The 12,629-nt window shown below is 39.4% G+C and overlaps 1 protein-coding gene across 2 annotated transcripts in view; it reads left to right on the forward strand.

Annotated features, from left to right (window-relative positions):
- DNAH6 (dynein axonemal heavy chain 6) overlaps positions 1 to 12,629 on the forward strand; it is a 149,056-nt gene that overhangs the window by 22,672 nt on the left and 113,755 nt on the right. For both annotated transcript variants that reach the window (XM_075931311.2, XM_075931312.2), the window contains 8 exons: positions 1,400 to 1,552; positions 3,445 to 3,696; positions 4,683 to 4,811; positions 7,847 to 7,960; positions 9,621 to 9,764; positions 10,197 to 10,409; positions 11,484 to 11,576; positions 12,262 to 12,381. In XM_075931311.2, coding sequence (XP_075787426.2) covers positions 1,400 to 1,552; positions 3,445 to 3,696; positions 4,683 to 4,811; positions 7,847 to 7,960; positions 9,621 to 9,764; positions 10,197 to 10,409; positions 11,484 to 11,576; positions 12,262 to 12,381 — 1,218 coding nt within the window. The remainder of the gene's footprint in view (positions 1 to 1,399; positions 1,553 to 3,444; positions 3,697 to 4,682; positions 4,812 to 7,846; positions 7,961 to 9,620; positions 9,765 to 10,196; positions 10,410 to 11,483; positions 11,577 to 12,261; positions 12,382 to 12,629) is intronic.

Consider the following 12,629-nt stretch of genomic DNA (forward strand, 5'->3'; position numbering starts at 1 on the left):
CGAAAGTGCTCTTTGAAAAAAGGTGCTATGTAATGCAAACTGTGCTTTTTTGAAAGTACTGATTGTAGTCTAGATGCTCTTTTTCAACAGAGGCTTTTTCAAAAGTATCTTTCCAAAAAGCCTCTTTCAAAAGAGGATTGCAGTCTAGACATAGCCTCATTGGAGGCTCTCGAGCTGAGCTCCCGTGGTTAAAAAACAGGAGCTGCTACCAGAAAGTTCTTCATGAGGGTTCTTCGTCTTTAGAACTCACTCCCCTTCGGTCCAAAATAGCCTGGATTTATCGACCTGGCATGTTGCGAGCCAGTCTGTGTATGCATCTGAGAAGGGTTGTGACAGCTGGAGATGGATTTTCTTTGGGGGGGAGGAGGGAGGAAATGGGAAGGCTGGGAAATTTTGATTCATAATGTATGTGCTGTCAGATGGTGGGTATGTAACTAGAAGAGGAAGGTGTTACTCTTTGAGTTTTGTGTATTGTGTTTTTAATGAACGGCAGAAAGGCCTACAGCCCATATTGTATGTATTTCTTTGAATTTCAATATATACATTTGTACTCATTGAGGCTGGATAATAGTTGTTTTGGGAAACATGGCAGATAGTTGCTCTGCTAAAATCCAAAAGTTAGTATTACAATAACAATTTCATTTCAGTAAATTGTATGTGAGTTTCAGAGAATGAGGATCTCTTCTCTATGACTCATGGAACCCTGAGGCCACCTGTTTTTATTTGCTATTCATCACATTCACACGAGGCCCCTGGGAATAGTCAGTGACCTTCTAGGTCACATAGGCTGGAAGGACTCCCCTCCCAAACTGTCACCACCATATCTTTAACCGGTGTGAAGAGTCTCTGTTAAATGACTTGGGCACTGTTCCCATCTAAGTTGCTTGTTTTGCCTTACTTCCAGCTCCTCTGGCCTTGGGATGTTGTGAAGGCTAGGACTTTAACAGGGTTCAAAAAAGAACTAGATAAATGAATGGAGGTTAGGCCCATCAATGGCTATTAGCCAGGATGGGTAGGGATGGTGTCTCTAGCCTCTGTTTGTCAGAGGCTGGGAATGGATGACAGGAGTGATGATCTTGTGTTCTGTTCATTCCCTCTGGGGCACCTGGCATTGGCCACTGTCAGAAGACAGGACATTGGGCTAGATGAACCTTTGGTCTGACCCAGTCTGGCCATTCTTATGTTCTTATGGGATGTGATTCTGCAGTTCTCCCTCATGAAAATCATCCCATTCAGTTCAGAGGGACTGCTCTAACAATGAAGGACTACAGGATTGGGCAGCAAACTAGGGCTGAAAATCTAATCCAGATTTCCCATCTGACAATGGAAAGGACTACTGCCCTTCACCTCTTGCTTTAAAACTATTTTACACGGTCTAATATTTCCCTTTGATTCTTAGGTCATTAACGATATGCTCCCGGTTATTGGAAAGCAGAAAGTGACTGCCATTATAGCTGAGGCACAAGATGCCAAATTTAAACTTGAGTTTCTTCCATCCACCACTACAGAATATGTTAACAGCTTGATATTCCTTGATGAAATTCAGGAACGAGTAAGTACATTGTATCTTGCAGGAGATAGGGACGGGAGGTTACTGCCTTGGCAAGCAATGTGTGTATTTTGTATATATATTTTCTTGAAAAAGATGAGTAAGAGAGAACATGTGTTCCTGTGCTGCAGCCCCCCACAAAAGTAAAAAAGAAAGCTTCTGTATTATAATTTCTTAATGGAGCATTGCTAGAAATTATACGACTGGATCATACGTAATATCTAAGCTGTGTTAGATTTATTTTCTTAAATGCAGTCAATTCATTAGTCAGGAACGGCCTACTGAGCTGACTGCATCCATCACAGAGACATCTCACATCACAGAGACAGCATGCTGGTGAGGGATTTTGGTGCCACAGGTCCCTATATAGAAAATTGAGAACTGCATCTCAAGCCCGATATTCTACCAGTTTTAGTAGAAGTAGCTAGAGAAGAAAAGAACTCTCTCTGCTCCGTGTGTTGTTGAAAGGCCTGGGTCACTGGCTGTGTCTGGAGTTCTTTTCCCCTCCTCCTCCTCACTGTTCTCCTGGCAGGCTCCTGATGCACTGAGCTCAGTGGAAGATGTGACTAGAGAAAACAAGCCTAGCAGGACCACTATCTATGAGTATCCTTCTCCTCTAGAAATGAGGTGCTGTCTGGCAGCCCTTCCACCTTCTGGGACTGTTTGCTGTGCTGATACTGCCTAGTGGTACCTCTCATATGTAGACTTTCTTCAGACACTCCTCTTGTTGATGGCCGAGGTCTTTGGACAACGGGTTCCCCTTCCCAGGGACAATCCCTCAGTCTTTAAGAAGATGGTGCAGGATGAGAAATCTGGCATTGGAAAGGTGTCTGGCAGAGGTCCTGCTGAGCAGGAGCAAGTGAATATGCTTCCCTCATAGGCCAGGGTATGCAAATGGAATTTCATTTGTGCCATGGGAAGTATTAATCTACAGTCCAGGATGAGGAACCTCACAATATCAGCTGCTCATGTGCAGGATGAGATCGATGACCAGATGAACTGGCTGAGTTGTTTCAGGGCCAGACACATTGGAAAATGTCAGCTGGGCTTGTGATGCAGTTTGCCAAGTGTATGTAGGGCTGAGCTGGGATCTCAGAAATCCTTGGCTGTGAGCTGCCCCAGCATGCCTGCCACAACATGGGTATGTGGCCAAACCAATAATCCATTCCAGACTAGGGGATTTCCTGCTAGGAGGAGACATCTTTACTGGTAAGGACAATGCCGCCTGTTTTCATTTTTTTAAATGTTTCTAATTATTGTCAGCTAAAAAATGTGTGCTTATTATTGCATTCGCAAGTGGCGAATGCTGTGTTAAAAGTCTATCAGCATTTTCAGTTTTTAACCTCCCTTTTTCAGCTGCTAATAGTGTTCTTAAATTCCCTTTAGACTGAAATTTTACCCTTTTAGCAGCAGCAAAATCCATCTTCTCCCGGTGGGAAGCAGAACATCTAGAAATAGACTTGCGTGCAACCAGCAAAATAAAGCAAATTGGAGAATGCCTGTATGTTCCACTGCCTAATATTTTGCTGTCGAAGCTTTCTATAATGGAATAAATGGAAAACATAACATAGTGTGTGCTACGGAGGATATACTGAAGAAGATACCACAAGTCCAACCAAACATTTCTGTCTTCTGCAGTTGCCTGGATATACTCTGTTTTCAAATAGCAGTGATATAAGAAACTAATCAATTCAAGGACAAGATTAACCTATTTATCTTTTTATGTAATTAAAAAACCTTTTGCTGGGACTTGTTTTCTTCCTCTGATTAACATTATTTTACCATAATAACCATATTTTGATACTGTTAACAATGTAATTAAGATAACATACTGCTAAGGATTACTGAAGAAAACATGGTTGATTCTCCAGGGTGAAGTCTGACTGTTTTTGTAGATTGAAAGCCTTGAAGAAGAAGGGAATGTGGTAACTCAGATGTATCAGCTGATTGAACAGTACCTAGTACCTACGCCTCCTGAAGATTTTGCTCTCTTTGCATCTCTGAAACCATCCATTGTTGCGGTTCGCAATGCAATTGACAAATCAGTGGGCGAAAGAGATGCCAGCATTACCAAATTCTGTCAACATTTAGACCAAGATGTTGTCGAGCTCAATGAGGAAGTGAAAGAAGTGAAACAGCAAGCTCAGGTTTGCAAAGAGCAGTTTTGATTATCTTTATACTGTATATAATTTCTGCATTGGTGTGCAAATGCTCACATTTTCACTCGTGTTGTATGAGTTGAAGGGTTGCTCAGTATTTCTGAGGGCAGGATTTAGCCTTATGGATCTAAATAAATAGGACTAAACTGTGTCTTCTGCACTAAAACAGAGGAGCTTATGTTAGCACAATGGATCTGTCAGGGATTGAAGGGATGAAATCCTTCTCCCTCACCTGTCACAGAGCTTCAGCAATGTCTCCCATACTTACTGCCTTTGCACAGGACAGCGTTCGTCAGCTTAGCTCTTGTCCATTCACCTTTCTGCTTTCACGCAAAGGTGCCTAGCATTGGAACATAGTGAGTCTCCATGATGATGGAGGCTGAGCATTCTCAGAGCTGTGAACCCATGTTGAATCCCCAAAATTTGACCTCCTACCACTGGCAGAGGAGCCAAACCGGTTCCACTGGAATCAGGGTGGTGTGGATAAAGGGTCAGGATTTGATACATAATGCTCAGACATATTTAGAAATGTATATGTTTTCAGAAGTGAGCATTACTGGGATTTTTCTCACAAATGTTGTTGTAAGCACTCAAGTGCTGGAAAGATGACTTTAATGTGTAGCCATGGCATAGTGAGGGTTCATAATCTATTTATTTGGGGGGCCAGCCTTCACCAGCTTATGTCAAATTGAAGATGATAGGGGAAAATATATTTTTCATTTATAAAGAGAAGAAATTTGATCTGGACACTTTTAAGACTTCATAATTTTTCCATCCCTATTTACACTGGTCATTTGAAATAGGTTAAATCTTGTCTCACACACATGCTATACAATTGAATATTGAAACATTGGTCCTATATGGCACTAAGTTTAAAATTTATTTCCATTCTCCTGAAATAGAAGGATGTTGATCTCAACCTGGACTAAGAGCTAAATTTAACAAACTAACAAAAAGTTATTTTTGTGTAACAGGACCCACAGATTTTGGATATTGCAGCTGATCAAGCCAAAATCAAACAAACTCTAACAGACTTGCAAGCCATTCTAGATGAGTTGCAGAAACGGGCATTCCAGTATAAATCCTACCAGAAGAATTTTAAGGTAATTTTTCCTTAGGCTCTTTGCTGTGCTTTTATGAAGTCTGAACTGAGTGTATTTTCTGCAATGTTAAAGATTCAAGTGTTTCTGAATAGCAGAACTTTGTAAAGTCAACATCCCTGCTCGTGTCTCTTTATTTATTTATGTATTTAGGAAATAGGTATTTCTTGCCTAAACCTGCTTGTGCACAGGGGCCCATTACTTTTTGTCTTATCCTCAGAGGTTAAGAACAATTTTTCTCCCTCTTCCTTGTAGCATCCTTTTATGTACTTGAAAGCTACTCTCATGTAACCCTTTTCCAGACTACACAAACCTAGTTTTTTCAATCTTCCCTCATAAGTCATGTTTTCTAGACCTTTAACCATTTTTGTTTCTCTTCTCTGGACCTTCTCCAATTTCTCTACATCTTTCTTGAAATGTGGCACCCTGAACTGGACACAGTACTCCAGCTAAGGTTAATTAGCATGGAGTAGAGCAGAAGAATGACTTCTTATCTCACACACTCCTTCTCATACAACTCAGAATGTTTGCTGTTTTTGCTTTTTTTCTTCTTTTTGTTCACACTGTTGATTCATATTTAGCATGTGATCCACTATGACCCCTAGATCCCTTTCTGCAGTACTCCTCCCGAGGCAGAAGTTTTCCATTCTGTATGGGTATGTCTACACAGCAAAGTTATTTCAAAATAACAGCCGTTATTTCGAAATAACAGCCGTTATTTTGAAATAACTTTACTAGCGTCTACACAGCCAAACCGCTATTTCAAAATTAATTTGAAATAGCAGAGCGCTTATTTCGAACTTGGTAAACCTCATTCCATGAGGAATAATGCCAAATTTGAAATAGCTATTTTGAAATCAGTGCTGTGTAGACACTTATATCGAAATAGGGGGCCTCCAATCTTCCCAGGGTGCCCTGGTGGCCACTCCAGCCTCAACCAAGAACACTCTTCTCCCTCCCCACTCCCCACTCCCTGGAGCCCTTAAAGGGGTTGACTCTGGCCACAGTGCCTGTGCCAGCTCCAAGCCTGCAAGCTCCAAGTCCAGAGCCAGCAGTCACTGCCCCGACCCAGTGGCCCCAAAACATGAGCCAGCAAGCCACTGGCAGCCAGCCCTCCATTGCTCCCCAGGAGCAGTCTACCAGCTCCCTGGAGCCTGCCTCCCAGTGCTCCTCAGGGTGGAAGCTCTCCCGCAGGGCCTCCTGGATACTGACAGCCCCCCCCCAATGGACCTCCGGGATGGTAGTCTGCAGAAAGTGCAGTCAGGCTCGCAGCAACGCGTCCACGAGAAGCACCAGAGTGCCCAGGGGCAGCTCTGGCTCCATGTTACAGAATGCTGTGATGTCCCGAGTGAGGGCAACCAGAGCACGCAGAGACAAAATGCTTTGCTGTCCCTCATCGAGGTAGGCAAGCAAGCAGGGAAATCTGAGAACCGGCTGTCCAGTGGGGTCCCTTTAAGCACAGGCCTTGGACAGCCTCAGGCAGCAGCCACACAAAGTAACGCCTGACTTGATGCGATTCAGTGTCCACTCAGTGTGGACATGCTATTTCAAAATAGCAAAATGCTATTTCAAAATTCATTTTTGTGTGTAGACGCGTTATTTCGAAATAAGCTATTTTGAAATAACTATTTTGAAATAAGATATTTCGAAATAACGCTGTAGTGTAGACATACCCTATGTGTGAAACTGATTGTTCCTCTCTCTATGCCATTATTTAAATAATTGATGAAGATATTAAACAGAACTGGACCCAAAACTCATTCCCGTGGGACCCCATTCATTATGCCTTTCCAGCATAACTCTGAACCATTGATAACTACTCTTTGGGATAGAAATGTAGCCGTGTTAGTCTGGTGTAGCTGAAACAAAATACAGGACTATGTATCACTTTAAAGACTAACAAGATGGTTTATTAGGTGATGAGCTTTCATGGGCCAGACCCACTTCCTCAGATCAAATATTCATGCTTAAATTTGACACTTTACACCTAGGTCTGAATAAAGAATCTAATTATCTTACCATTACAAAGATAGCTTCCCCAATTATCACCTCTAATATCATAAGCTCACAGACATTTACCTCCCTCCCCCCCATCCTGCTTCTGTTCTAAAATTTGATTTGTCCTTTTCATACGTGTTCATTTTTTTTAATTGTATCCTTTGGTATATATGGTTGTGACAATTTTCTTCCACTATTTGATCTGAGGAAGTGGGTCTGGCCCACGAAAGCTCATCATCTAATAAACCATCTTGTTAGTCTTTAAAGTGCTACATAGTCCTGTATTTTGTTTACTCTTTGGGAATAGTTTTCCCACCAGTTTTGCACCCATCTTATAGCAGCTCCATCTAGGTTGCATTTCCCTGCCTTTTGTTTAATGAAAAGGTCATGTGACACAGTATCAGCAGCTTTACTAAAATCAAGCTATACTCCATCAACCACTTCCCTACATCCACAAGGCTTGTTACCCTGTCAAATAAAGCTATTAGGTTAGTTTGAAATTTGTTCTTGACAAAGCCATGCTGACTGTTACTTATCACCCTATTATCTTCTAAATGTTTGCAAATTGATGACTTTATTATTTGCTCCATTATCTTTCCTGGTACAGAAAGTAAGCTGGCTGGTCTGTAATTTCCTGGGTTGCCCTTGTTTCTCTTTTTATACATTGGCACTATGTTTGCACTTTTCCAGTCTTCTAGAACCTCTTCTATATTCCATGACATTTCAAAGATAATCGCTAATGGCTCAGATATCTCTTCAGGTGGTTCCTTGAGTAGTCTAGGTTGTATTTCATGAGGCCCTGGTGACTCATGAGGCCCTCGTGTTCACTGGAATTCACTATGTTAGACATCTAGTCACACCAACCTTCTTGGTGAAAATTGAAGAAAGAAGTCATTAAGCATCTCTGCCATTTCCAGATTTCCTGTTTTTATTCCCCAGTGTTAACTGTACAATTTGCAAACATGAAGCTTCTAAAAATATATATTAGATTGTTTTAAAATTTTCATTGTTAAAAATTACATGTAAAATTTCTCTTTAAGGTGGAAATTTCAAAATTCGATGCTTTAGAGGAAGTTAGTGCAGAACTGAAACTCAAACAGCTGCTTTGGGATTCTTGTTCTGAATGGGAAATACTCCAGACAGAATGGATGGAGGTAAATTGAAATGCTTTGATTCCTAAATGACCAAGTATAAAAATGATGTACAATATAGCTTATAATAAAAATTCTATTAATATGTAGAAAAAGACAATTCATTTTATTTTTCCAAAATGGCATTATAGGTTTTTGTATCATAGAGCTATAAAATACTACTGTGTAGCTAAACTTTTTGTACATTATTCCAGGAGTTATTCTTCTTGAATTGCTCTGTATACTATCTTGTGAGTATTCTGAAGCAAATTGTAAAGCTTGAATAACTTTGCAGCAATTTTGTAGATTGGTGAGCTTCATTTTAACCATTTAGAACCAATGTTTGCATTATGAAGGTTACTTTATCTTTGTGTGTTGCTGCATCTGCAGTTACTAAGGCTACTAAAGGGGGAAAGCAAAATTTAAAAAAATAAAAATAGTCTTCCCTTAGATGAAGTTTCAGTTTTCTTCCTTTGTCTTTCTTCAAGCTTCTATTAAAAATATAGATGAGTTGGATGTTGCATGGTCAGATGATGCTCCAAAGCATGAGTTTTGGTTACTTGTGTTTTGGCCACCGAAACAGCTAATATTCTCCCGAGTTATTAAATGACTTTGCCTCCTCCTTCACATATAGATATAGTTTTTGTCATTCTCACCTCCTGCCGTGATATTTTCCACTGGACAATGGCATGATTTGTGAAGAAGTTTTTTTATTACATTTATTTGCCATTAATTTTAAACATCTCATTGATATGTTCTGTATTCTAACCATCGGTTGCCTCAGTGATTATATACACATTTTGGAAGCTCTTTATAACCACGGCCATCATTTCATTACATGATGGACAGGGCCTACCACAGTGGGATCCTGAACAATAATTTGAGGTGCTACTGCAGTCTACATAAGTCAGTAAATCATATTATTATGTGACAACATATAAAACCTCAGTCATTACAATCATGCCCCATTCTTGCGCGTTGATTCCCAGGGCTTTACTAGTGGGAACTGCTGTGACTTCTGAGGTTTAGGGCAGCTAGCACCTCCACTCCAACAGATGTGCACTGTATAGAGATTTAGAGCAAGTTTAGTCCCTAGTGACAACAAAGCAGACAATGCTTGGATTTTAGTTGTGTGGAAATGTGCTCATGTTCGTAGCTTTTTGTTGATCAGGTGTTTAAGAAAGACTGTGGTTGTTCCATATATCGTGGCAATGGAAGACTGTAGGCATCAAGACTGCTAGCTTTGCCTATCATCAAACCACAGAATGGCCTTTTCCTATTAATTTGCATAATTTGGCTGTTCACACTGTGTCGTTCGTCCTATCATTAGTGTTTCATTATAGTACCTTGCTGAACTGCCGGAGAATACAAATTACAGGTATGTCATTTTCTTTGAACTGTGTTCGCTAAAATAGGTGTCTATGATACTGCTTTGCTTTAGAATATACTGCCTTTTGAAGCTCTGTAAAAATGTCCAGTACATTTTCTAGAAATGACTGATGTGTGGGGTATAAAAACTGGAAACTTGGAGTGCCCAAGGCTCGCAAGATCTGACCATATAGTGTAACTGTTGTATGCACTATGTGTCAGATATGAATAGTTCTTGATTTCTTGGTGGAGTAAGATAATATTCAAAGTGAACATGTCCATTAATTAGCACGTTTTCTGTATTTGATTTCCACAGTGTAAATTTGATAGCCTGGATCCAGAATACCTGAATTCTCAAGTTTCTAAGTATGCTAAATTTGTGAATCAATTGGAAAAAGGTTTGCCACCCAATAATATAGTGCCACAGCTCAAAGGGAATGTGGAGAAGATGAGAGAAAAGGTACAAAAGCAACTTAAAATTAGCTTTCCAAAAGCTTTTTAGAAAAACATGCTATTTACACATGATTCTTATTTTTCAATAAGTCTCAAAGAATCCCTCATTTTATATAACTCTTCCAGGGGCAAAATGGAAATGGGGCAAAAGAACCAAAAAATAAAATTTCCATTTTAAAAAACAAGATTTTGTATCATAGAGCTATAAAATACTACTATGCAACTAATCTTTTTGTACATTATTCCAAAATTTCAAACAAAAAACTGTGGCGGAAAGGTAATTTTTTTCCTAAAAATAATTAAATAAAAATATCGATAAAAAATCTTTTACAATTTTTAGTAACAAGCTCTATGTAAAAGACAGTGCTTTGAGAGAGAGGCCTACAGTTATAAAGTACATGAATGAAAAATAAATATGTTGTTTGTTTTATTTTCTTAGCTTCCAGTTATCACAGACCTGAGAAACCCCTGTTTGAAACCCAGACACTGGGCAGTTTTGGAACAAATAGTTAATGCGCCACTGGTAGATCTGGAATTCCCGTTATCCTTGGCTCGACTTGTTGAGCTCAGTGCCTTTGACTTTGCTCAAGAAATTCAGGATGTTTCTGGACAAGCTTCGGGAGAAGCTTCCTTAGAGACCATTCTCAAAAAGGTAACTTTTACAAACATTTGTCTTTGCTTTTGACAACATGATGAAAACCTTGACTCTTTTTTTAAAATGGATGATTAAGCTAGAAAGTGTCTCTCTATTACAGTTCAGAGTATATAAGTACCATATTAATGGTAAGTAGAATTGTTTATATTTGAACAAAATCTAAAGCATAAATACTGTTTCTGTTACAACTGATCTCTGCCCCTCCAAGGAGCATATCCAAGAGGGCTCATAGGCCGTGTCCAGACTCAGGGTTTTTTTCGGGAAAAGTAGCCTTTTCCCGAAAAAACTTCCCCTGGGTCCAGACTCAAGCCGCGTTCTTTCGAAATTATTTCGAAAGAACGCGGCTTTTCTTTCGATGGCGGTAAACCTCATTTCACGAGGAAGAACGCCTTCTTTCGAAAGTTCCTCTTTCGAAAGAAGGCGTTCTTCAATGTAAAGAGGCCGTCTTCGAAAGAGAGCATCCAGACTCGCTGGGTGCTCTCTTTCGAAAAAGCGGATTTCTCTTTCGAAAGATCCGCCTGCAGTCTAGACGCGATCTTTCGAAAAAGGCTCTTTCGAAAGATTCTTTCGAAAGAGCCTCTTTCGAAAGAAGCCTGCAGTCTAGACATAGCCATACAGACAGAGACCGATGCTGGAGGGAAACTGCTGATAGAATTCTCCCTAGCAGAGAATATTGGACCCAAAGAACAGTCTGCACCTGTTTGGCTCTCTTTACAGTAGCCCATACCTCCTAATGTCAGCAAGTCTGTGCTGGAGTCATGCTGCAACTTGAACAGTATCCATAAGTTGACATTATTATAGACAGACACAAACCAAGCCATGTTTATTATCATTTTATGCAGAATAAAAAAAAGTTCGATGCTTGTTAAATGTAAAATGACACAGGCAGCAGAGATGTTTCCCTTTTTCTTCTGAGAAGAGATAACAAAGTAAAATAATTGTTTGACAGTGTCTATCTAGGTGAAATGGTGAGGTTTTTTTCATTAGGATGATCTACATTTTATTTACTTGTAAAACCTAAATATTTTAGTGTTGTAAACAGATTTACAAGGGTTACAATTTCTCAACCAGGTGGAGGATTCTTGGAAAACAACTGAATTCGTTGTTCTTCCTCATCGTGATTCGAAGGATGTTTTTATCCTTGGTGGTACAGATGAGATTCAGGTAAGTCAGTGCTTGCATTAAATAGGAATCTGAGAAAAGTTAGGGGGAAACTTATAAAAAATTCAGATGAAACTAGCAATTATAGTTAGGTTATAACTAGGTTATATTTATAAAATTCAGGCAGTGACCTAGTAATGGTTTATGTTGATGGAACATTTTATATTATTTTTAAAACTCTGTAAACAAAATACAAATTCTCATTCTGATGGCTTATCCATTTGATAACAAAATCTTTTCTTAAGAGAGTTTGTCGTTTTCCATAAACACTCAGTTCACCAAAGTTAACAATTGTAATATCTATTACAATATGTAAATATCTTAGAAAATTGAAAATACTTTGGTTAATATCAAACATTAAAACTAGAGGAAGAATTATTAGCTGGATAACTGCATAAAACCTCGCTAGAGCCCTTTGTAGCTGCCTTCCTGCGGCATACCCTTTTTGCATGCTCTTTGGTCCCTCTGTGGAGAGCCATTTGCTACATCAGGGCCTATTTTCTCTGATTTATAAAATTTATACCATATACTTTAATTCAGCCAAAATTTGATTCCACTAAAGCTTTGCAAAACAAACTATTTGTACTGTATTGAAATAACATACCTTCATCTGTTTTAGTTTGATCATTGCCAGTGGAGAATTAGGCCCTAGGACAGTAAATGACAGACTGTGTACTTCTTATTTAAGGTTCTTCTTGATGACAGCACTATTAATGTATCAACTATAGCCTCCTCACGATATGTGGGCCCGCTCAAATCTCGTGTGGATGAATGGCAAAAGCAGCTCGCCTTATTTAGTCAAACATTGGTGAGTAGCAAACAACAAAACAGCTTTGTAAGACTTTGCCTGAGTCTCAAATAAAGCGCAAAGTGGTTTATTTAAAATACTGAATATGTTGAAATTGCTAAAAGGCGATCTTTTTTAATCTAATTTTGCCAGGTGATGTTACAAAATCCCGAACTGATTTTATATTTGTTCGGAAAACCATTATTCAAAATATGTCCATGACTTACACAGTTCAAATAACTGGCTTATATGATTCATCTGATGAAGTG

This window comes from Pelodiscus sinensis, chromosome 6, assembly GCF_052426305.1.
Source record: "Pelodiscus sinensis isolate ZL-2025 chromosome 6, ASM5242630v1, whole genome shotgun sequence".
NCBI lineage: Eukaryota > Metazoa > Chordata > Testudines > Trionychidae > Pelodiscus > Pelodiscus sinensis.